Genomic DNA, 25690 nt, shown 5'->3' on the forward strand with positions numbered 1-25690 from the left:
TTTTGTTATAATATTTTTGAAACAATATTATTTACTGTTTTAGTTTATTTTTGTTATAATATTTTTGAAACATTATTATTTACTGTTTTAGTTTATTTTTGTTATAATATTTTTGAATATATTTCTATATTGTTTTTAACATCTATTTTCTCAATTGTTTGAAGGGCATGTCAGCATTACAAGCTAGTTTCATTAGTTTATTTTCCACTCAAAGTTTTCTTTGAGTTTCCTCTGCTTCAGTAAACTAATAATTACACTTTTGTTGTGATTATACTTCGCTGTTGTGTTATATTTTCAGTCTAGTTTCTGTCAGTGTTGAGAGAAAAACATTATTTACCTCTTAATGCTTGATTGGAACTTCAGGCATTGTAAATAGAGAAGTTTTGTGCTAGGTCTCTTGTTTTTAATAACATTTAATTAGTGTCCATTGATGAGGACTCCAATAAGCAATTGAAGGTGGAATATAAGGCTAAGCTATTGTATGCAAACTGTTCTGCTGTTAACTAATTACTTAAAATATTTTACAAGAATATATCTTTTAGTTTAAAACAAAATTCAGGATTCTTTTCTTTCATTAGACCTCAGCTATTCAGAGACACCACCTTGAAGTATTTGTATTAATCAGCTGCAGTATTTAGACTGGTATTTGAATTTTCTGTGTAAAGGTTAGGTGATATTAGTTGATGCAGATTTCCTATTGCTGGATGTTCTTCCTGTCACTAACTCTCAATTTTCATGCAAGACAGTATTTTCCCTTTGTCCTGAAGAATGTGAACATTATACAGTAATATTTGTTTGCAGCTAACATGTGATTTCATGACCAGGAAGCATGGACACTTACACATAAGCGTACACGCATGCATGCATACACATTCACACATATATGCATACATACACATATGCATACATGCACGCACACACATATATATATATATATATATATATATATATATATATATATGCATGTATGTATCTCAAGCTCTGTGGTTAAGAAATTTGCGCAATTTGGGTGAAGTGTCTTCCACTGAAAGCTACAAGATGATCAAATCCTTGTGAGTGAATTAGGTAGGCAGACGTTAGAAAGAAGTCCATGTTTTTGTTTGTGTCCTTGATTTGACATTTTGCACTAATTGTAAATATGCATTACTGTCATTCAAGATGTGTGTTGTTTACATTGTATGGAACCTCCCTGGACCAAGGGAAAATATTACTTTCCTGGGGAAATGAGTGAGAGTTAGTATCACAAAGAGCATCCATTCACAGAATACAGTGCCTTGATGATTTACATATGTGTGTTTGTGTGTGAAATCTCGTCAGCTCCTAGTTTCTGAGCATTTCTTTTGGTGAAGAAATGCTGGTGATATGGTTTTGATTAGGGTGAATCCCTACTTGCCAGGAAGTGAGCTATGTATTGTGGTCTTGAAGACATCCTCTGCAGTATGATTGAGATGTGACCTGCAGGATGAAACTACAATGGACTGCTGCCAGTCCAGGTGTTGCTTGAACCACACTTCATAGCCAGTTTTTTTGGCTTTGCCTTCTTCCATCAGTTCATCCATTGAGATCATAGGTTTTCATCTACTTTATCTGCTGTTGGGGGCTTTCTTTTATTTTTTTATTCTTTATTGAAGGTATGCCCCTGCAGATCTGCCCAGGTCAATAGGAACAAGCTCTCCTTGTGAATGTTTCAGCTGAGGCAGTCTTGCTACTGAATCAGAGGTTCTGATCATAACTGATTACCTGAGAGTGTGTGGATCAGTATCCGAGGAGAGGTTACATGTTCCTCATAACTCATTGAAGGGAACTGCCTCTATATAGCCTTTGAGCTAATATGCACAAAGAGAGAAAAAAATGCCTCTCTCATTTCATGTCTACCAAATCCCCTCACAAGTTTTTGGTTGACTCAGAGTTATAATAGAAGGCCCTTATTCAGGGAACCACATAGTGGAATTGGACCTGAAACCATATGGTTGAGAAGTGGACTTCTTAACCACATGGTCATACTTCTTTGTGTGTATGTGTACTTATATGACCTTCAAAATTTCACTGAGGTACTGGACTGGCAACTTCGAATCTTCTTAGGAATCCTTCCATAGTAAATAAGGAAATGATTAACAATTTTTAAATCAGCAATCATTCAAGAGATGGATAATGGCCAATTCTGGTAAAGTGTAGAAGGTGATTAGCCAAATGAGAACTTGTAATGCCACTAGCATTGATAAAACCCCTTCATTAATTCTATGTAGAGGTGATAAATTGGCCGGTACTATTCACTGACTAATAGATAAATTTTTGCATTTAGTGTCCAAAGCTGTCAAGATATAAGGATGGGATTAATAAACTATTAGTGTACCACATTGCTTTCAGTCATTAAGAAAATACTTTTAAGGTTTTTTTTTAAAAATAGACTTCTCCATGTGTGTGTCTGTCTTATTAGAAATCCAATGTAGCTCCATCATGTCTTGGTCTTACTGGAAAACCAGTGGATATAATTTTCACTGTATGGCAATTATAAAAGAAATATATTGACATCTATCAAGTGTTTGTTGATCTCAGGAACGCCAATGAACATTTTTTTTACTGCTTGGCAATTACTAGAAAAATCTATTGAACAGTGTGATCTCTATAAAAGGTTTATTGATCTTATGAAAACTTTTGACATGGTTAATAGAACTGTATGAGAAAAGTTGGCTGGCCACCCAAATTTGTTGACGTTTTGAGACAGTTCCATAGTATAAAAGCAAGGGTATATTTCAATGGTAAAGCTGCCTCCAGTTGAAAATAATGTCGTAAAAAGAATTTCCTGTCTCTAGTTTTCAATCTGTTTAGCTCTAATACTCACAATTTCTTTTAGGGACTGTGATACTGGCATGTTAAATGTAATTTTTTTTTTTTTAATTTTTTTTTTTGGGTCTGACTTTAAGACAAAGTCTAAAATATATGCTTCAATAATCATATCTTTTTCTGCACTCTCAGAAAGTGATCTAAAGGAAATTTTGGACAAATTTTGAAAAATAATTTTGTCTAAAGCATAAGTGATTCTCACTACTGTCTCTAGAGATCTTTACTAGGTGCCATCAGTATTAAGTAAGTGGACTGAAACCTATTGGTATTTTGCTATTTTGGAAATATGGCATAGACTGGGGAAGACCATATTGATTTTTGATAGATTGGAAGCTTGAGTGTGGTTACTCAAGCTGCAAGTGCATTGCTGAGTTGGGGTTTGAACAGATAGATATAAGGTAGTTTAAGTAATGCTTGAAGTATTATATATATATATATATATATATATATATATATATATATATATATATATATATATATATATACACACACAAGAATAGCTACCTATAACATTCTGAGCATTAAAACCATTGTGGTATTTGTGTGTGGTTAAGAAAGTAGTTCCTTACAAGAAATAGGAAGTTCCTGGCAATAGTTATCACTGCATTTCAATTATGAGGGTGATTACACCTGAATTACTTTCCACTGTCTGGTACTTCTTGGGCATGGGGATAGGTTGGATATATATATATATATATATATAAAGTAAAAGCATTTTTAGCTAAGGCATTATTATTGTAGGGGACTTTTTTGTTAGAAATTTACCCATTGTAGGAAAAGTAGGAGACTCTTATTGATGCTTGTTAGTAGGTTCCTAATTATAGCTGGGAGGTGATAGTTCTTATGGATGTATACTGTTTCCTTGTCAGGTTTCATGTAAGTGTGGCGCTTACCTGTCTTACAAGCTAATGTAATATCCAAGAAATTGGCTATCATGAGGTTGGTGGAGAGGGGCATATTCAAAAGGTTTGGTTTTTCTACAATTTTCATAAAAGTAGTGTGCTGATCAAGTATCCGTGTTACATGTGAGAGGGAAGCAAAAATGACCCCCCCCCCCCCCCCCCGAATAACTCTAACCAACATGATATTAATAACTTATTTTTAACAGGAATTCATCATACTAAGGGGAAGTAACTCAGAAAGGGGCTGTTGGGAATCAGTGGTATTGGCTATGGTGATATTGAAGTCAACAGAGGGGAACAATTTTGAACATAATTTTTGTTGTTTGCTTTTTCATTTGCTTTAGACTAAAATTGGCATGCTGATTTCAAAACTGCAGTCATTTTTCATCTATCACATCAGGGTTTTTTTTTTCTACAGCTTAATCCCTGAATAAGTACAGTTGTGTTGTTTGTTCATAAGTAATAGGGCTGGTCAGCAGCTTTCATTATTTTATTGATAGCACGGGGGAACATTTTCTAAAGAAATTTTTAATTTTCTTGCTTTTTGCAAATAGTCCTACTTAATTTGATGGTGCTGGGTTTAGAAATTTTCTATCATATCAGTTTTTTTTTTTGTTAAACAGGAATTCACAACTGCAGCAAAAGCATTCCATGCTTCTTTTTAATGCCAGAGACATGGTCTCCCAGAACTGCTCATCCTGTAATAGCCTCTTAATCTGTGACCTATCAGACACACCAACTTGAATTTTCTCACAAGAAAAAGCTAGAAACTCATTGCTTAAATATTTGAAACAGTCAGTGTTTCAACATGCATTTTGCACACTATATGAGGTGCCCAGGCTTTGTCTTGATCACCCAGTTTCATGCTAAAGTATGGTAAGGTTTCTTCACAAAATCTGATTTCACTTCGCTGCTGAGATAAAGTGTAACATACACAAATATAGTAGAGGACATTGGGGCTGTTTTTGCATTTTCTTCACTCACAACTGGCCATATTTCTGAAATACAAAACATATTGAGCCAGTTGTCACCTGGGAAAGGCATTTTTAGTATTGTCAATGGTTATAAAGTAAGCAAATGCAGATTTGTGATGGCAAAATTCTATAAAGAAGTTCTTTCTACAGTTCTTTGACTATGTTTGGCAAAAAGTAAAATTGACCCATGTGATCTCACAACATTAAGGGGTGCATCTAAAATACCAATTTTCATAAATAGTTCAACAAAACAGGTCTCGTCTGGTTTGCCATGATAGTCCCATTAAATCAAGCACAGTATGGGCATAACTGCAGACAAATTCCACAAATATGAGACGTATTATGTCAAGGACCACAGAAATGTGTTTATTAACATCTAATTGTATAAAGGATATTTGTCATCATGGCATTAAAAGCTGGTTTCATTGAAATTGGTGAAGTTACTCATGTTTGCTGCTTTTTATTTACTGAAGATACTTAGATCATGACTTCTGTTTTCGCATTTGTAATTGCATTTACTTCAAATGATATTGAAGAACTATGTTTTCAGTGTTATGTCATGCTCCATACATGGGTCTGAATTTGATGAAGCCAAATCTTATCATTAGAAATAGTGATAATACTGGAAATGTTGCAAAATGGATATTTGAGTTTGTGAAAAATCTTTGTGATAAAGCAAAATGGATTTCATTTTTGAAATCAGTGTCCCAAAATTACTTGAAAAAATGTCAGCACCAGATGACAAAAGCCATGTTCCCCAATGGAGGGAGAGAGAAAGATTGCTGTTTGTTATTAGTGGTTGTGTTGATACTGGTAGTGGCAGCATAGCAGTCACCCCACAACCATAACTATCAATATATTTTTGAAAGGATTTTTAGTATTTGTGAAGATATCTCATTGCTGATGAGTAAAATTTGAAATAAACATGTAAATATTTGTAGTTCATCAATGGTTTCAAATTTAGAAGGGCAAATTATAATAAAACCTTAATCATGAACAAAATAGAAACGTGTTAACTTTTATAAAATTAGTTAAAAAAATGAATTATTATTGAATCGAACTTATTTGTATTGCATGTTGTCAAATACCTTGAAAAATTAGCTATGTTTGAATTAAAAATAAAGAAGTGTAATATGTTAATATCTTTAGATTTTTATGATTACATTATGAAGATAATTCATGTTTCCCATGGTGGTGTTGATTGTTGTAAGAAGATGGTGGTAAAGAATATTAGACTAGAATTTATATTTTTAAAACTTGTCTTATTTGGCTCATGCAAAGACTGAGTTTGGACATTCTCTTCATAAATTTCAACATCCAAAAAATACCCATTCCATGCTGTAACAACTGTTTGCTTATTGTTAGTGTGACTAGTGTTTATATATATATATGTGTATATATATATATATATATATATATATATATATATATATATATATATATATATATGGGAAAATGTACGAAAAAACAACAGACGAGGACAGGTGGTGTAAATAACAAAAGGATGTATTAGTATGACGCTCGGGAATACGGAAAGTCTTTGACGTTTCGAGCTACGCTCTTCAACAGAAAGAATACGGAGACAAGGAGATATATTTGTTTCTTATAGGTAGTCATGTTGGTAATGGAACTGGTGGGCACATTATTCTCTGTTTCGTATTTTTCTTCTTTTATTCAGTATAGTGATTATCATCATCATTAATGTCTGTTGTCCATGCTGACATGTGTTGCATGGTTTGACCAGTGCTGGCATGCTGGAGAGCTGCACCAGACTCTAGTCTGCTTTGGCACAGTTTCTATGGTCGGATGCCCTTCCTAACACCAGAGTGTGCTGGGTGCTTTTACATGGTTCTGCCATGAGTGCTTTACACCACCAGAGGGATCAATCTTCAAACTTCTGCCATGGAGTATGGGTCTTATGCTTCCCATGGAATATCTATCACTTTGACTAGTTACAGTTGTATTTATTAAATACTTCATATTTCCATATCTATAAACTGTTAATATTGTGCTTCATCAGTATGAAGTAGCATTTAGTTGATATAGGGCTTAAACAGATTCCACGATGAAGGAAATTTAAATGTATGATAAGTCATAGCATGTGGAGCATACAGGAAAAGCCCTATGAATCTACACAAGAATACCATGTGTATGTGTACCCAGCTTGCTTTTAGAAAACATACAAACATACAAGAGTCTGATACCGAGGGTAAGAAAGCTAAGAAGAAAAATATAAGTTTATTGTCAAAATTTTCCATATGTATGGATGCATGTAAACACACACACACACATTTCCCTCCCTCTCTCTTGCATGTAAATATTATATTTTGAGTCACTTCAGTTGCTTGTCTGCCTGGTATATATGTGGTTGTCTTTCTCTATGTGTATAAATATATGCCTCTATGTATGTACATGAGTATGTCTCCAGGTAGGAGACCTCCAAAGGATATCTTACTACTGCCACTTCTGTGACAGTGGTCAAAAACCAAGAACAGTGTTGCTACCCCACCGTCGCTAACACATGCAGACTTGTGTATGTCTGTGTATGCACATGAATTTGGATGTGTATGTGTGTTTACATGTATATTATGAGCAGATATAATCTATAAATGCATGTTTGTGTGTGTTAAACTTTTTTAATGTCTTTTGATACCTCCCACTCCTTGCCTTTTTTTATGAAGTATCTACAGAAATCTACTGCAATTTCCACCTACTTGCAGTTTGGTGATCATGTTCAATATACAATCTTTCCACCTTACATGTCATTCTACATTTCATGTTCCAGAATTGATATTAGAACTACACATTTCAGTTGTTAATAAAATACTTTTGTTGTTGATCACTATATATCCTAGAAATAGTAGCTACATAATTCAAAAGAAATCCACTCCTATTATTATTGGAAATAAAATGACTGTGGATACAGATACTAACAAAAATGGAATTTGGAAACAAATAGAAAAAAAGGAGTGACTAAAAAAAAATAAAACAAAGTGAAAAGATAATAAAGTCTATCCCATGTAGAAGAGAGATAGAATGCATGAGTAATAGAGACTAGGAGAAAACTAGGGCATATCCATATGTCTCTATGTATCTGTATGTACAAGATATATATGGAGAGTGTGTCACATTCTATAATGTATATTTTACAATTCATGTTAGATGTTTCAACATCTTCCTGCTAAAAATAACAGCCACATATCTACCAGCCCAATTATACATCTGTTTAAGAAATAATGGACCCAAAAAACAAAATGTAAAGCAAGAGTGAAATATGCAAGGAAAGTACAAATTTATGATACTTTTCCTTTTCCCATTCTTTTTCTGTCTTGCAACTCATTTGGTGACCTCACCAGTGCCAGTGGCTCAACAGAACGAAAAAAAAAAAAAAAGACCTGGTGCACACTAAGATAGTTGGTGTTAGGAAGGGTGTCCAGCTTTAGAAAACATGTGAAAGCTGACACTGAAGCTTGACAGCTTGCTGGATTCTGTCACATTGTCTAACTTGTGTCTGTATGGAAAAGGGATGTTAAATGATGAACAATGAAAGTATGAATATTGTTAGGGATAATATTAAATTCATGGGGTCATTAACTTGTTTTCTCATGAATATGACTGAACACTCCGGAAAACGGTAACCTTTCTTTTAAAATTATGTTGCAAGCAACAACTTTACTAAGTCACCTGGATGAATTCAAGTAGTATGAATTACACAGAAATGATACTTAGATCAACTTATGTTAGCTTTCATTTGAACGACTAAACATTTCTACTGATAAACAATTCTTGAGCTAACAACTGTAGTGTCATTGTCTCTTTTTCTAAATTTCTTGATGTTTTCATAACTTCCTAATTTGGGGTTAGAACCCTGTTTTTTATGGCAGTATCCTGTCTATTTCTTTGTCTATCACTGGAGTGTGTTCTCTTCAAAACATTGAATACGAAAATGTTTCTCATTGTTTTAAAATCTCTCTCTCTTTCTCTATTTATCAAACCTCTTTCTCTACCTATTTAACTTTCTATCAATCTTCTAGATAGCCATTCATAAATGGGATAGACATGACTGGAGATGATTGGATACCATTCCTATCTCCAGTGACTTTACAAAGTGTATTGAATGCATTTTATTGTGACATGAGCAATAATAGATCCATATATGTATATGTTGTGGCACAGCACCACATATTTAGTAAGTTATAGTGGCTGATTATGTGAATGAGTGAGCATATATGTACACAGGTACATACCAATTCTGCCTACCTATCTACCTTTTTATTTCCACGAACATGCTCTAAATAGTTGTCATATATAAAAACCAGTCATAGTGTGTTTACAATGGTTTGTAAGTAGACATGTATTTATATATCGAGGTTTTTATAATTATGAAAATTGTGAGCATTTACTGAACGAAGGCCTCACTAACTGTAATCTGATATTTATAATAATTATATTGACTGTGACTAATGAGGCCAACTACTGTGAGACTTTGAAGTAACTGTCAAAATGTGTGTGTGCACAGGCATGGCTGTGTGGTAAGAAGTTTGCTTCCCAACCACATGGTTCTTGGTCAAGTCCCACTGCATGGCACCTTTAGTAAGTGTCTTCTATAGCCTTGGATTGACCAAATCCTTGTGAGTGGATTTGGTAGGCAGAAACTGAATGAAGCTTGTCATGTGCATGTGTCTTTATATCTGTCTCTTACCTTTGATTGACAACTTGTGTTGATTTGTTTACACCCTCTTAACTTTGAATTCATTTGACTAAAGATCATCAGGGTGGTACTCCAGCATGGATGCAGTCTAATGACTGAAACGAGTAAAAGATATACATATATATTCTCACAGAGGTGTAATTTTAAATAATACTAGCTTAAAGCTCCCATAAGTTTACATCTGTATGCTCTTCATGCCACCAACCCTTTTTATCCTTTTGTAGTAAAAATATTTTGTTATCATGTTTGTGTCCACTTCTCTATACTTACATAAATTGGGTGGATCTTCTTTGGCACATTTTCTTGTCACTTGTTACAATTATTTAACTTCTGCGGAAGGTTTAACAATTAATCTTTCTGGTCATGTGTGCCTAGTCCCTCGTGCACACTGACATTATACATTTAGCAGAACACACTTGCTTTTTATATGTGATGAATAAGAGATACTGATGCAGACAGGAGCTGGACAGGCAGAAGACTACGCACGCACGCGCGAAAGCAAAGACTGTAAATTTTCAGGCACTGAATAATCAAGTTTAAATATATAGATAGTTATACATTAACGGAGCAAAAGACACAGAAAATTATAAGAGGAAAGGTATGATGTTACAACAATCTTATGGCAGGGAACAAGGGAGAAGGAAGTGATCAGTGACTGGATTAAAGGAAAAGAAAGGATGTAGTTGAAAAGGTGGAACAGTGGGTTGTGTTGGGGGAAGTCTAGGGTTCTCCAACATAAGGATTGAGCATGGACACAAGTTACCAAGGAACGGGCAGTAGACCAAAGTGGAGGGAAATCTTGAGTCATTGAAGGAAAGTGTTTGGTCTGCAGGTGAGTCAGAAGGGAAACACTAACATGTGTTGGGGTTGAAGAAGGAGGGAAGCGATGGGAGACGAAAAAAGAAGATGCTGGTGGGTACTATAGTAAGAAGGAAAGCACTGTGTGAATGGTGTGAAAACATTGTAGCTAATAAGACAGTGAAGGAGGAGAGAGAATGGTGGGTGGAAGCAATGGGTAGCACAGGAGAAAGGCTTCGAGGGCATCCTGGAGGTGTAAGTGTAGGTAGTGAGTAAAAGGTAAATGATGGTGGGTGACTGTGGACCTAAGAGTGTGTTGTTAGTGATGAAGAGATGCAGTCCTGGAGCGGGTGGTGTAGTGATGAGCAATAAGGTGGGCTTGCTGGAAACAACGCACGCACGCTCTCTCTTTCTCTCTCTCTCTCTCTTTCTCTCTATTTCTCTTTCTCTTTCTTTCTCTGTCTCTTTCTCTCTCTCTCTCTCTTTCTCTCTCTCTCTCTCTTTCTCTCTCTCTCTCTCTCTCTAATGTGTTGCAGCTTCTGATATATATATATAAAATTTAAATAATTTGATTCAGCTGCAGGATTCTCACAGAAACCCAGCTCATTCAGGCTTAGATTACTGAATGGAGAAATACAGGAAGTTCATACATACATATGATTGAGCTGTTTTTATATAGATATGGAAAATTCTGTCTGTTTGTGGAGTTGTTAGCTTACTCCTCCCACATAGTTTTATAGATTTTGATGAAACTTGACACGTGAGTAGAACTCATTTCTGGAAACCGCATAGCATACTCAGATTGTTGGAAAAAAAAATCAATAATAGGGCCCCTGGAAGGAATCCTTATGTATATCCAATATAATTTATTTAAAAAAAACCAAGGGAAATAACACGTTCACCCCTGGAAGGGATCCTTATATATAGCCAAGGGAAATAACTCATTCATTTTCCTAAATTATTTGGTAAAAATGAAATTGAGTATGCTTATTTCTTAGTATTTGAACTGTTAGAACTATTTTCTCAATTTATCCAGTACAATCCTTAAACAAGTAAATAGTATTTTCCTAAACTATAGATCCACTTAATTCGGTTAGTGACTTATTCACGACTATACCAACACTAGTGCCCCTGAGAGTAATATTCTCTGGGAATGCACAGAACCCCTTTTCAGATTTATTTACTTTAAATTGTTTTTATCTCGTATCTGATTAGCCTGTTATGTAACATGCTTCATGATTTTAGTATACATACCTTATTCGTATTTCTTCATATGTTCTGTATACTCTGGGAATGCATTAAAGCCCTTTTCGGGGCTACTTTATTTGAATTCTTACTATCAGGTAACTAATTTCATGTTATTACATAACTGACTTCACAATTTGGCTATTTATAACTTATTAGGAATTTCTAAAAACAAGATCCTGTGTAAGACAGTTCGGTATTCTCTGTAAATGCACGAAAACCGTTTTAAGGGCTACATACTTTGTATTGTTGTTATTGGATTAGCAAAACAATTAAGAGAATGGAACCAAGGGGTAAGCCCTGCTTTCCTGGGAATTACCAGGTACGTCAGGTAGTACCTACACGCATGTGACATCAAGTGTATGTATGTATCTAGGAATGATAGATATAACACAAATTACATCTTACTATAGATATATCTATATACACATTGATATTAATCACACTCATGTATATATTTATATAATGTGAGTGTGTGTGTATTATAGATGTATGCGTAACGCTAACGTTTTTCCTGACACCAGCATCAAAAAAGTTGCCTCATCTCTTGTGAACCTAAGTGCTCCTCTCCAAGTAGTCTCCATTCACATATCAGTTTTATAATCATCACTTATACTCAATTTTATATAATCAATATTTTTTTTCTGTTGTCTCTGTGACACTGATGGCATCATGTGATAAATTTTTTATGAACTTTGTTAATGTTATGCAACAGAAGGCATTTGTAGTATGTTATATTTTTGTTTCAGAACATTTAGTGATCAAAGTGTAGGCTCCATTCTTCGTGGAATCCTACTGTTGCATATATGTTGAATGTAAGTTTTGTTAACACTTAAGTTTAGTTCTTTGACTGAAATAATCTCATGATCACGAGAAGGAAAACATTTCTTCTACAGTGACTTCATGCTTTTGGAAGTGTGTTGGAGATATTCATTGCCATAACTTACAACTTGTGTATAATTTTGGTATTGTTTGTTACTTAAGAAAAAGAATCATTTAAATCACTACATTTATGAAAAGGAATGATATCCTTTTTCTAAGGTTTAATTAAGTTATATTTGAAGCTTGTTTATTAATTAGGGTGATGTAATACTACTGGTGCTCTTGAAATTTTTTAAGCTTTGGTATAAACCTTATTTGTTCTTTAGGAATATCATTAGATATATCCTGTTTTTTTTCACTGTGTGTTTGCTATTGTCATAATCATCTTCCCAAGATACAACAGAAATAGACTAATATTTAAACAGCAACTTTAAGTATTAACCACATAATTAAACTAGTGCAATATTAAAAACAGCTCACCATGTGCTGAAATGTACATTTTTACAATGTCAATGGTGAAATAAGAATAGGATAAAGTCAGACATTTGTGGGATTCCTTCATGCTGAAGATAATTGAGGTATGTTTCCTAAAACTCACAGATAATTTTGAGTTAGTTTGTATATCCGAAGGCCTTATTGTGGAAGAGGCTCATTGCCAAAATAATTTTTCACATTTACTTGACAAATATTTGGATTGTTGTTATATTAGAATTGTAATTAAAGCAATTATATTTTTAGGAGTAATGAATAGAGATGCTTTTCTGTGACACAGTTTTAATATGCTTCAGTAATCAAATAGATCATATAATAATTTTAGCTCTTGTAATCTTACTTGGGAGGCTCAACATTGTTAGATAAGCCGTTGGATATGTATTTAGTAACTATTAGGTTGTCAAAGTTTTTGCGGTTTTTAACCTTTTTTAACTGTAAAATTTACAAGTGCTTCACTAGTCCTACTGACTTAGGTTCCTTTGATAGTAAATGTTAAATATCAAATAACAGCACTTTTAAACATAGAAGAAAACAGTAAGGGAATTGACTTAACAAATGTTCCTGCCTCTGCATCCAAGTCCCTTCTCATTTATCTTGGGATGGTAATTAGGGATGAATTGTCTCCCTTCAATTATTAACAATATTTCTGTGTTTTCTGGTTTTTATTTCTGTCTTTATTGGGTGCCTTGCAACTGTGGCTTAATGCTAACCAAGTTTTTGACTGCAAAAGAACAAAAGAAAATGTAGCTTGAACAATTACACTTAATGATCTTTAGGCACCTGTTATGAATCCAAGAATCTTAAAAGATAATTCCTTTTCTGTGTGTGTGTTTGGCAGTTAGCAGTTTGTGATCTGTTGGAATTGAAATTTTTGCAATTTTTTTTACTTATCACTTTTAAGTTTTTAGTCTCACTAAGTTTTCTCTCTCTATATATAAATGTGCTTCTGCCATATTAACCATTGCCAAAGTTTCTGCAACTGGAGTACTTTTGACAATTCTAATGACTTTAGATTGCCAATCAATGGGCATAAAATTACTTGTCATCAACCACGAAGGTAATGTAGCTTCCTTGTAATACCCCATCTTTTTGATTAATGGGGTAAAAGGCATCACTATGCAAATATTGCTAATTCTTGAATAACTATTTGAGATTTTTTCCCATTGCTTTATTTATTGTATTATTAACTTATCTAATGTACTCTACACTTTCCTGTTTTAGAAAGGAACTTCATCCCAACGTTATAACTAAACTCTAGTCTTGTTTCTGTAACTAATCAATTTAGTTGATCTTTCACTTAATTTCTGTAATCTCTGTTGATATTTTTATCTTTTCAATTTATTTTTCATTGGTGTATATATATTTTAATTGCTTTAGATAATTACCTTGTCCCAAGTTTTATACCCTCCTCATTTGTTTTAATATCTAATCCAATGAATGAACTGGAAGTAATTTATGATGCCAGTCTGACTCGGCTCTGAAAGTTCTTTGAACTTGCAAAGTTGAAGTCAACATGAACAATAATAATACCTTGCAGTTTGTTTTGACAGTGCTATGGAAATGTTGAAAGACCATATTTTGAAGCTACTCCTCAAGCATGGCTGTGTGGCTTTAGAAGTTTACTTTCCAACCACATGATTTTGTGTTCAGTCTCCTTGCATGATGCATTGAGCAAGTTTCTTCTATAGCCCAAGGCCAGCCGAAGTGGATTTGGTAGAGGGAACTTGAAAGCTCTTTGTGAGTGTGTGTGTGTTTTTATATCTCTTTGTCTTCACATCCTGTGATAGTTGTAAATGAGCATCATCTTCATACAAGTGAGATCCTTAATTCCCAACCTTACATGAAAACATTTTCCACTATGGGGAAATGCCCCTTGTTTGGAAACAGGTGAGGCTTAGCAACAGGAAGAGCATCCAGCCACAGAAAATCTGCCTTAACATATTCTGTCAGATCCATAGTAGCATGGAAAAGTGTTAAAATGTCACGAAATATTCAATATGTTTGAGTAAATGAGAAGAAGAATGCATGTTTAGATGGGAGATGCAAGAGGTGAGAAATGTAGATTTCACACTATACAACATATTGTCTACTTTCAAGATATAAAATACAAGTGCCAGAAAGTACAGTTAAAATTTCTGGATATTTTTATTTGATGAAAAAAAAGTTGCACATCACACTGGAAAGAATTCTAAGTGCACGCAAGGAGATATTTAAGAAAAAAACCAAAAAGTCTCTGAGTTTGACCTTACCTTAATGTTACTTGCATATAAGTTTTTAACCAGAAGAATATTTTGGCATGAAGCCTAGTTTGTTCAGCAGTGAAAAGATTGGTACCATGATGTCGTGTTAAAATCTTGTCATTTTGGTATGACTACACTTAATCAAATTGAGGCAGGCTGTAGTTATATAATAAAGCATATTTGGCAGGAAGAATATCCCTGCATTATATGACCGTGTTCCTAGCTGACGTCGCAGCACACTTGATGTTTTTTTTCCTTGAGTACCAGTTGCCATAAAAATAAGGTTATTGTCTTGTGTTTATTGGAGAGCAGCCTTGTCTTGTGATTGCCACAAGAAGAAAACAACTTGATGGTCCACTGCGATACATGTGGGAGAATCAGTTCTAATACTAGTTAACATCTTTATCCTGAACACCTTGTTATGTCTCTGCTATCCAAGTAGCAGTGAATAAATCCAGCTTTTAGTCCAACTTTGAAGTTGTCTTTGCTTTGTCCAAATCAATATTTGAAGAGAAAATATTACATTTTCTTCCACATTTATTAAGTATTTGTTCTAACTTATGGTGTTACCTGCTCTGCTTGCTACTTTTTAATAGTTTGTCCTTGTTTTGGAAGCACAATCATTTAGAAATAGATTTTTGTTTAGATCTTCTATATCTTTTTCTTGTAGTTTGATGCTGTCCAACATTATCATCTATTGGGATTTCTGGTTCAAATTTCATAGTATTCTCTTTGTAAGTAGATACGCTTTAAGTATCATTACACCAGTTTTGTAGGATAAGTTCATCTTCTGAAGAACTTTCATGTGCTTCAGGATTGTATACTAAACAGGATGGATGCACTCTTATAAGTGTGTCTCCTTGTTTGATGAGCACTTATTTATACTTCAGTCCTATGAGAATTTCTGGTCTAAACCATCTATTACTTATTTCTTTGATAGACAACCATATTTTTGTAAAGTTAGGACAAGTGCCCTGCTAATTTGGTTTTTGAAGTGTGTCTTTCTCTGTAAGATTCACACTCTATGAGTGCTTTTCTAGCAATATGCACAACATTCAAATTACTTGTTACAATAGGGAAAACTATCAAAAGTAAGAAGTTTGTTATTTAGAAAGGAAAATGGGTTGAAATTTCTAAAGGCTTGTTGATTTAGACTATAACCATGAACACTGAAGAGCATTTTTGTTACTTATGACCTTTTAAAGTGACACCAAGTCTTCATTTGCCTCACTTTCTCCCAGAATGCCATTTGTTCATTCAGCTGCATATTACATTAAAATGGCTCTAAAACCTTTGATGCAACTTGGGAACTCAGTCAAGCCAGACAGTCCTTTTTTGGTGCCATGTGCTTAGACCCTGATCAATAACTAATCCTTCCTCTCATCATCAATTTGACCACTTCGCACTTATTTGCAAATATTTTTGCTTTGCTATCTTTATTCAAATTATTCTCACTCTAATCAAAATTCAGCAAGTTTCCTGAGATCCTGCAATCAAGTAAATAGCCATTATTTAACAAATGATTTATCAAATAAGGGCAAATTCTCTCATATGTTCTAATATGTTTGACCAGTACTTGTTTTTCTAAACCATTAACTGCACCAGGACCTGTCTGTCTTTCAGTCATATTTCTTTTGTGTTACACATGGTCACCATTATGACATCTGGTGTTTTGAAGCTCTTCTAGTCTTTTCAAAAGACTTACTTTTGAAGTAGGTTTTCCTAGAGCATTCATCTCGTTCAAATTGTCCATGAGTCTGAGTTGTAGAGATTCTGTGCAAAGCCAGTTGCTGATTAACCAACATATATGCTAGACTTGAATTTTTTTACACACCTAACTAGTTAGATGTATGTAAAGTTCCTAATTCAAAACAGTTCCAAGAAGTTTACCATCTCTGTGACTCAGTTACTATTTATCTCCAAAGAATTCAGTGATGTTTAATCATATCATTACCTGAGGGGTTTTACACTGTATTAGTTCTGACAATCACATTTAGATCTTAGTTGTCAAACATTTTCTTATTGTCAATTAGAAAATTCTTTGATGAACCATCGTATGATGAAAACCAGTGCTTAAAAAGTTGCACTGGAGATTACATATGATGCATCCGTTGTCAAGAATCTTCACAGCCACACTGTATTTGGTTGCATGATTTATCAGATGATGGATTTTATATCCATGCATTTTCTTTAGGTCCATAGCTGCAGTCTCATTGGAAACAGTTGTCAATGAGAAACCCACTACTAGAATCTGCTACTGTTTCCTTCTTAATCTTAATGTTCCTTGAATATTGTCATAGAATTATTTTCAGTCACGAATATGAGTTGCATAGTCATTACTTTGAATGTCAAACCACTTACTGTTTCTCATTCTCTGCTGTCATATTTGCTCTTTGAAAACTTCTGAATGTAAGTACATGTTTAAGAAGCAATATTTTTGAATTTTTCAGTTGTGCAATTATTTTGTCAAATTCTATCAAATAGTCTGCTTTTGAGATATCTGATAGTCAAATATGGTTAAAACCTGAATATTGTTTGAGCTTTAGATAACTTGCCTAATTTGTCATAGTTTTGTATGGTCATTTAAAATTTTTCTGGATTCATTTTCGAATGCCTTCTTTGGCATTGCTTGTCATGGACAGAAATAATGTAACTACTAATTTCTTCTCAACCTTGTATGCTGCATCCCAGTACATCATCTCTTTCCCATGGTCTTTATTTTTTTTAGGCACTAAAGGCAAAGGGTTAATGTTTCTTGTCATTTTGTTAACTATGTTCTACTATTAATGTTAAACACAGAAAATATATTCTCAATTTACTATGTAACTATATAAAATTTTCAGCAAACAGTTTTGTTATAATGTCACCGGAAACTTACCCAAAACGCATTTTGTTTGATGTATGTCTTGTAATGTTTGTTCTACACCAGAGCAACTTATCTCAACAAAATATAGCTGCCACCAAAATGTAAGCAATACTCAAAAACAGAATGATCTCTTTCTCAAATATAATGTGCAGTAATCTAAAACCATACAGAAAAATAAAACAAAATAAAAAGGAAATATATGTGTGCATGTGTGTGCTTATTAATATTAAATGCTTTTAATTTTTGTCTAATTTCAGGCATGTATTGATGACAAAATTGACATGGTGAAGTTTCTTGTTGAAAATGGTGCTGATGTTGATGTCTGTGATAATGAAGGCTGGACACCTCTTCATGCTACAGCTTCTTGTGGCTTTACTGACATAGCACAGTAAGTTACTTTATCTACATCACTTAAGTAAATTGAAGTTTACATTGAGTTTAAATTGCTGAACTGCAGTCATATTCAATAACCTTTTCCAAATGTACTACAGTCAAAAGAGCATCTGGTTATAGGATTTTATCTGATCAATGCAAGCATGAAAAATCTAACATTAAAATCATGATTGAATTCTACCACTGGTTGTGTGGATATAAAATGGGTAGAAAGAAAAAGAGAAAATCATTTTCCCCCTTCATATATGTTTCAGCAAGTTGTTAAACTTAGCTTATATTAAAGCATAACAGAGTAGATTATCTCATTGATTTTACTTATATTTTGTCTTGATGCTTTATAGTGAACTGCAGTTTGGTTTCATTTGTGCTTTTCTTTTCATTGTTCTTTTCCATTTGTCCATTAATAACTAACCAGTTGATCAACATGTTGGAACATGAGTTTCTTCGTGGCATTGATTTGTATAAGTTTGTCAATATTTTATGTTATTTCTTTTGGTTTTTCATATTGTTGTCTTTTTATCAATATTTTTCCTTCAATAATGCTTTAAGCAAATTTATAAAATTGTTAACACATAAATATTCGACTGGTTTAAATCATGAGATGTATGTCTTTTTTTTGTTTTTTTTTCAAATATATCAAATCGTTGTCATTTTTCTTTTTATAAGTATCAAGGTCATGAGATTAACATCAATCTACTGCTTTGCTAATGAAAGATTAATGTTGTCACACATACACTGCAATGTTACATAATAGAAGAGAACTGGCATAAAATGTAACCATATATAGCATTGGTTAGAGAGTTAGCACAGTTATAGTAAATGTAAAACAATCAGAATATACTGACCACCTGCATATTTAAATTGTCTTGTTATATGGTCTTGATTACTAACTGCAATGTCTTATTTGCTGTTGTTTGTTTTTATATCTAGCAGGAATTCTTAGACATATTCTTGGAAATCTCATCATGAATAAATATGTAGTGAAAAGGGATCTTGATGCTTTTAGTTGATATTGTATATCCTCTTATTGTTAGATTCATTGAACGTGGTATTAAATAAATGGCTTTTTATTTTGAATTTGAATCCTCTTTGAACAAAGGCAACATTTTAAAATTAAGTTAGGTTTGTTTATTGACAAGTACTGAAAAAGTTTCAAAAATGATAACTTAAAATGGACTTTTTTACTTCCAAGAGAAAATGCCAAAATTGTTTTTAATTTTAAAGCCATTTTTGAATTCAAGTAAAAAAAAAACATTTTTTTCTCTTTTTTTTTTTTTGAAAATTGCTAGATATGGCAAAGTGTTGTGCAGTGTCAGTTAAAAATGTCAGTGGTTCAAGCAGTGCTGTATTGACAAACTAGATTGAACCACCTAGCTGTGGCTTGTATTGCACTGTTTTCAGGAGTAGTTGTGCTGGTTTGTAGTGTTCAGTTCAGGTACTCTTTGGATAAGGTCATGGGAGACTACATTTGATTGACTTTTTTCATTTATTAGATCTGGTATCTAGTTTTGGTTACAAGCTGCTTGTAATGACTGGTTGATGTACAACTCTACAAAGACATCACCCATTCAGCATGAGCTGACTGTATTATTCAACTTAAAGGAAATCTGTGATGCCTTCCTGACACTTGTGCTGGTGGCACGTGAAAAGTTATTCGAGCGAGATCGTTGCCAGTGCTGCTGGACTGGCTCCTGTGCAGGTGGCACGTAAAATACACCATTTTGAGCGTGGCCGTTGCCAGTACCGCCTGACTGGCCTTCGTGCGGGTGACATGTAAAAGCACCCACTACACCCTCGGAGTGGTTGGCGTTAGGAAGGGCATCCAGCTGTAGAAACTCTGCCAAATCAGATTGGAGCCTGGTGTAGCCATCTGGTTCACTAGTCCTCAGTCAAATCGTCCAACCCATGCTAGCATGGAAAGTGGATGTTAAACGATGATGATGATGATGATGATGGTTTGTATTAAAAAATCAGAGGTCAGTCGAGTTTCAAAAGTGTTTATGAACAATTTATAGATATACTTGATGGCAGCATTTATACATCTCAGTAAAACCACTGGAGGATGCATCATTAATCCTTTTTTTCATCATAATACATTCTTTATCTTGCCTCTATACAAACTATGTCTGTAATGTTTCATTTATTCTTAAAATCAGTTGTGATAGCCAAAGAGAGGACTTAACTCATACATAAAACCAAACTACTAAACCTTTTTGAATTGTGAAAAATTGTAATTTAAACTTGGGAAATTTACAATTGACTATATTTCCTGCTTGTGATTTTGATATTCCCTACATGTCTTTCACCTGTTATAGGTTCAGTGTATATGTATTATTTTGTTTTACATAAAATCCTAAGTCCCAGGATATATAAAATCCTAAGTCCCTGTGTATTAGTAATGTGAATAAGGTTATAAGCTCTCATCTTTCTTAATCCTCAAATTTGCGATTTCTGACCATATTTAATATGAGGAGAGTTTGTTCTGGTAACTTGATTTTCTTTTAATGCATACACGAAAATGAAATAAAACTTTCAGCAGTTAAGTGAGGAAATTGACAATTTATATTTGTTTAACTTTTTTGAAAGCCTATCTTCATTATTTCATATTTCTTGGGTGATGCTATGACATTTTTATTCTATTTTATTTTATTTTAAAGTCAGGGAAGGAAGGACTGCATTTATTACAATTTGTTGTTTTTGAGGATCTTTGAGACAAGTTGGCAGGAGAAATTTATCCTCAAACTGAAAACCAGGTTGGAATGCTTGCAATAGATTAAACTCTACTAAAGGCATCCAATGAGCAAATGGTGGTGTTAAACCAAGTGATGGATTAACACTTATTCAAGAACTCGGAACACTGTGTTGGAAAATAAAATGCTGCAAAACATCTTGTCTGATGCTAACAATTCTTCCAGTCCACTGCCCTTGACTGATATTTCATTTTATTGATTTCAAAAGTACGAAAGACAAAGTTGATTCAAACTCAGAGTATAGTGAATCAGCAAAAACAACAAAGGCATTTTGTTCCATGTTCCAATAGTAGTTAGGATAACTGTACAAATCAACCTTACATTTGTAATTTAATTAAACTGTGTTGTAATTGGTATATTCTGCTTGTCTTCAGTTATATATTTCTCTATGCTGCTCAATATTCAGTTTTCTTATCTCTACAGCCATTCATTACCATTGGAGAGGAGTTTTTATTTCGTTTCTCTTGCTCTGATAAGATGGATAATTTTAGCAAGCTTTACAGTTTGTTCTGTGTGTGTGTGTGTCTACATGCAAACTAGGATATCATACATCTTGCCTCTTTTTAACAGAACGGGTGACTACCCCTTCTGCTCACACTATTATTTGAACATCTGTCTCATCTAACTTACAACTCTTATCAATAAAATATGCTAATGACTGATGTACAAGTTAGCGTTAAGTTGCATTATAATTTTATCCATTTGTAATTGTTTAACCTGAAGAAAGTATGAAAATGTTGAAATCTTAGCTTTTATTTGTTTATCAAATTGAAAAAAACAATTATTACAAGATGTATGCAGATACATTTAATAAATTGAACTTCAAGCGAGACGAAAAGAGTTTTTCTGAATAGTATATATTTTTTCCAAGATAGCATAATTGCAATTACATGATTGTGTTATCCTGCTAATATTAGTAAGGAATAGTTAGAAGAATGTCCAACCATTGTCTTCTATGTAGAGATATAATAATAAAGCTGTAAGAAATTTGAACTGAAGAGAATGTGCCCTTTGGTTTACAAAACATTCAGTCTATTACCTTTGAGATGCAGTAAGGCCTTAAATTGTTTCTCAGTATAGTAGTTACTTCAGTATATTCAGAAAGTGCAATTAACCTACTAGGAAATTTCTATTTATAATCTTTGTATTTTGCTGCATAATCTATACTTTAAAATACCTATTCTCAACCAGGGTTCATATTGCCTTTAGTGATCTGTATAAAATTTTGCTTTTAAAATTTAAGTGCATTAAATTGCTTATACTTCTACAATCCACAAAATATTTCAATTGTTTTTATACAATTCTTAATAGTTTTTAATTATTAAAATACACTAGGATTTTTATTATGTGCATTGAATGGCTATAGAGGTCCAGTGAAGTAAAATAATAATCTAAGGGGTCCATAGGCAAAAAGAAAAAGAAAATGGCTGAGAACCATTGCTTTAAATGAAATAGTTTGCCATCTGATAACTGACAAGACTATGTTAGTATTGGTATTATTGTTACTTGGTTGTCCCTGATTGAATAGATCTACCTTTGATAAATGTCTTGTCTTCCTTGAAAATGTGTGACCCTAACGCTATATCAGAAATAAATTTTATAGGAGGCAAAGTTTTGGGTTTTCCAGATTTAACTTTAACGGGTTCACCCTCCTTTACACTATAGAAATCATATATATCCACTCAATATTTTCTTACCTTCAACCGCAGAAAGCAGTTTTATATATCAATCAACCATTTTTGTGATATATCAAGCTTGGGATAACGTGACTTGCAGAAAATACTTTCTAATTTTTAATAGATATTTAACATCATTATTGGAATAACGATGGAATTTAGTTTTGCAGTCAAAGAGTTAACATGTACTTTAATCATTAGTTGGCACAGCCCTTTTTTTTGTCTTTTATGGTACCTCAAGGAAATTATTAGGAATAGTGAGGATATGGTTTTAAATTCTTGTGTATCATCATCTCAAATGTTTTTACAACTGATCATCTGAAAGTCAGATATTGTCAGTTCTAACAAGAATGTCCATGCATCTGTATTCCTGATATGTATGCTTGATTTGAATTGAACTTTTAACAAAAAGCTGATAATTAACTTGTTAAAGCTGTAACAATGTTGTAAAACAAAATTTTAGTGGATATTTGGTTCATTTTCTTATCTTTTTCAAATGAAAATTTCCAGTTTCGTTTTTGATGTTGTTGAACATGTATTCTGACCACTGACAAGTTTAGTTTAAAACTGTCTAGATTCTGGTAATTGACTACAGTAGAGATGGGTAGTTATTTTTGGTCAGAGCATGACGGTTGGTGTTCGTCTTCATTTTTTATTGATGGGCAAACTGGCAGAGTTTGGACAAAATGTTTTGTTTCTTCTTTTTTTTTTTCTTTTTTACCTCTGAGCTCAATTCCCACTGGGATCAACTTTTCATTTCATCTTTTGAGGGTCAATAAAATAAAGTACTGGGGTTATTGAAGAGGCATATCCCAGCATGTGGTTGTTGCAGCCCTCTCTGGGTATATGGTGGAGTTTTTTCCTCTTTCATTGTCTAGGCTGAGTGAGAGAAATAATGGTTTTAGGATGCTGTTGTGTTCAGGGCTGTTGTATATGTATCTGGATGTTTGAGGTAATTTTTTATGTTGTAGTATGGATTTTTAGGGTTGAAGTTAGATATATCAACAAATGAAGCATCTTCCATATGCAGGTGGTCTTTCCTTTTTTTTTTCTTTTCAATTTTTGTTTTTGTGTATGTAATCTATGGGCGTGATGTTATATAGCGACTACATTGTTTTGTGTTCTCTCTAGTATAGGTTTGGCGCACAGAAATTAGTAAGGCCCTGGTAGAGCTAACATAATCTTTGATTAATATACCGTTTGTACATAGTATTCTTGTTGTTTCCTACTGTTGGCTAAATGTGGTACCAATGAGTGTTCTCAGTATGTTTGTGCATTATTTTACTTCATTTACTGTTTTCACATAAGCTATGGTGTTGTGTGTAACCCTTAATATTTTCTGTCTTCTGTGTCTAGGGTATGTTTGTTTTCTCATGTTGCTGGTAAGAAAAGGGATACAGTGAATTTTAGTAGATGCTATTTTGTTGTTTGAAGCTGCAGGTTTCTAAGGTTCAAATAGTTATATAACTGTGTCTAGTGAGTAGTAAGGAGATGTATCATGTTATCTGCATATGAGGTGTGTATATATTTTGGGGAAGGTGTGGGAAAACCATGTAAAGAAATAAAGACTGAAAAATTTGGTGAGAAATGCAGACTTTTGTGGAAGTGCTAGTTGAGTGTTTTTGTACAATACATAGGCTCTGTGACCTTGACAAGTTTGCTAGCCAGCATTTTGTTTCTTTAACAGTTTGGGATTCAAGGTTTATGAATATAGTTTCCACAATATTCAATATTTTTTTTATTAAGTTTTTGTTAGATGATTGTTAGGAAATTTAGCTGCTAATTTTAGCAGACCATGTTATTGTGGAGAGGCACTTTGTTGACTCATCTTTCTGTGTCCAAACTCTTAACAAGACGTTAATTTATCAATATCTGTTGTGAATGTCTATTAAGTAGTTATTTCATTTGCCTATTAACTTTGCTACACTTGTCCTACTCCACAAAAGATGAAAAAATCATCTGTCTAATGATAGCTGATATAAATGTTGGTTGCTTTGTTGGTTGATTCCTCTAGTCATGCTTTACATCGTATAGAAAGTAAAAAAGAAAAAAAAAGGGGGGGGGGGAATACAGTGAGTTAACATCAGGGTGAGGGTAGATATAAGGTTTGGTGATATAAAAGGAGTAAAGGAATGACACACACATACACAATGGGCTGAAGAGAAGAGGTAGTAGATGAGAGTAATTAAGGGAGGAGTTATTCAAATGAGAAACTTGTTTTAATTTGAAGATAAGTATTTTTATTTGGAAAATTAGTATTCATTTAAGTACCAAGAAATTACAATTATCATGTCAGTCATAATTCCTGATACTACCCACAGTAGCAAAAACATAGTTACATGATGTTGCTAATTGATAGTTAGCTAATGAATACAGATTTATTGAAATCAGTTATCCCCTTATTTGATAGGTATTCTTTTAGAGAAGATGCAGAGTCGGTTAGATATTCAGTTAACCTTCGTTTGTGAATTGCATGTAAAAATGTGGGGTTGCTTTCAAACTTTGATGTGGTCTATTTTAATCTTGTTTTAGTAGGTTTCAGTCATAGGATTTGCCTCACAGATTTGAATGCTATTAGAAAATGTACTAAATTGTTAAATTAGTGATTAATTTTTCTAAAACTGAGTTGTCTTTAAAGTTTTAGTGTTTTACAGTAATACTAATTGGCATTATTATTATATTACTGCACAATGCAATTGTACCATCCTGTTATTATTAATACTAACATATAGTCAGTTTTACAGCAGTTTGTTAGTGAATAATATGAAACAATAATACATCAGCATTCATTGTTATCAGGTTTTTGCTCTTTTGTATAGCATTATTGCACACCAAAATAAAAGCATGAGCAATTTCACCCTTAAACAGTAATTGTTTTGAAACTCATTTAGTCAACATTGTCTTTTAAAATAAGAGATTGAAACATTTATTTAGCCATAATGTATGCTTTTGAAGCATTATCTCCTAATTGAATTAG

At 33.4% G+C, this 25690-nt stretch overlaps 1 protein-coding gene across 7 annotated transcripts in view; it reads left to right on the top strand.

The window, feature by feature from the left end:
- The first annotated feature begins 18154 nt into the window (after window positions 1-18154).
- Window positions 18155-25690, top strand: part of LOC106871763 (protein phosphatase 1 regulatory subunit 12A) — a 148447-nt gene continuing 140911 nt past the window's right edge. For all 7 annotated transcript variants that reach the window (XM_089347206.1, XM_089347205.1, XM_089347210.1 and 4 more), the window contains exon 1: window positions 18155-18282. In XM_089347206.1, coding sequence (XP_089203332.1) covers window positions 18176-18282 — 107 coding nt within the window. In that variant the 5' untranslated portion in view covers window positions 18155-18175. The remainder of the gene's footprint in view (window positions 18283-25690) is intronic.

Source organism: Octopus bimaculoides, chromosome 2, assembly GCF_046866305.1.
Source record: "Octopus bimaculoides isolate indiv1 chromosome 2, ASM4686630v1, whole genome shotgun sequence".
In the NCBI taxonomy this organism is placed as follows: domain Eukaryota; kingdom Metazoa; phylum Mollusca; class Cephalopoda; order Octopoda; family Octopodidae; genus Octopus; species Octopus bimaculoides.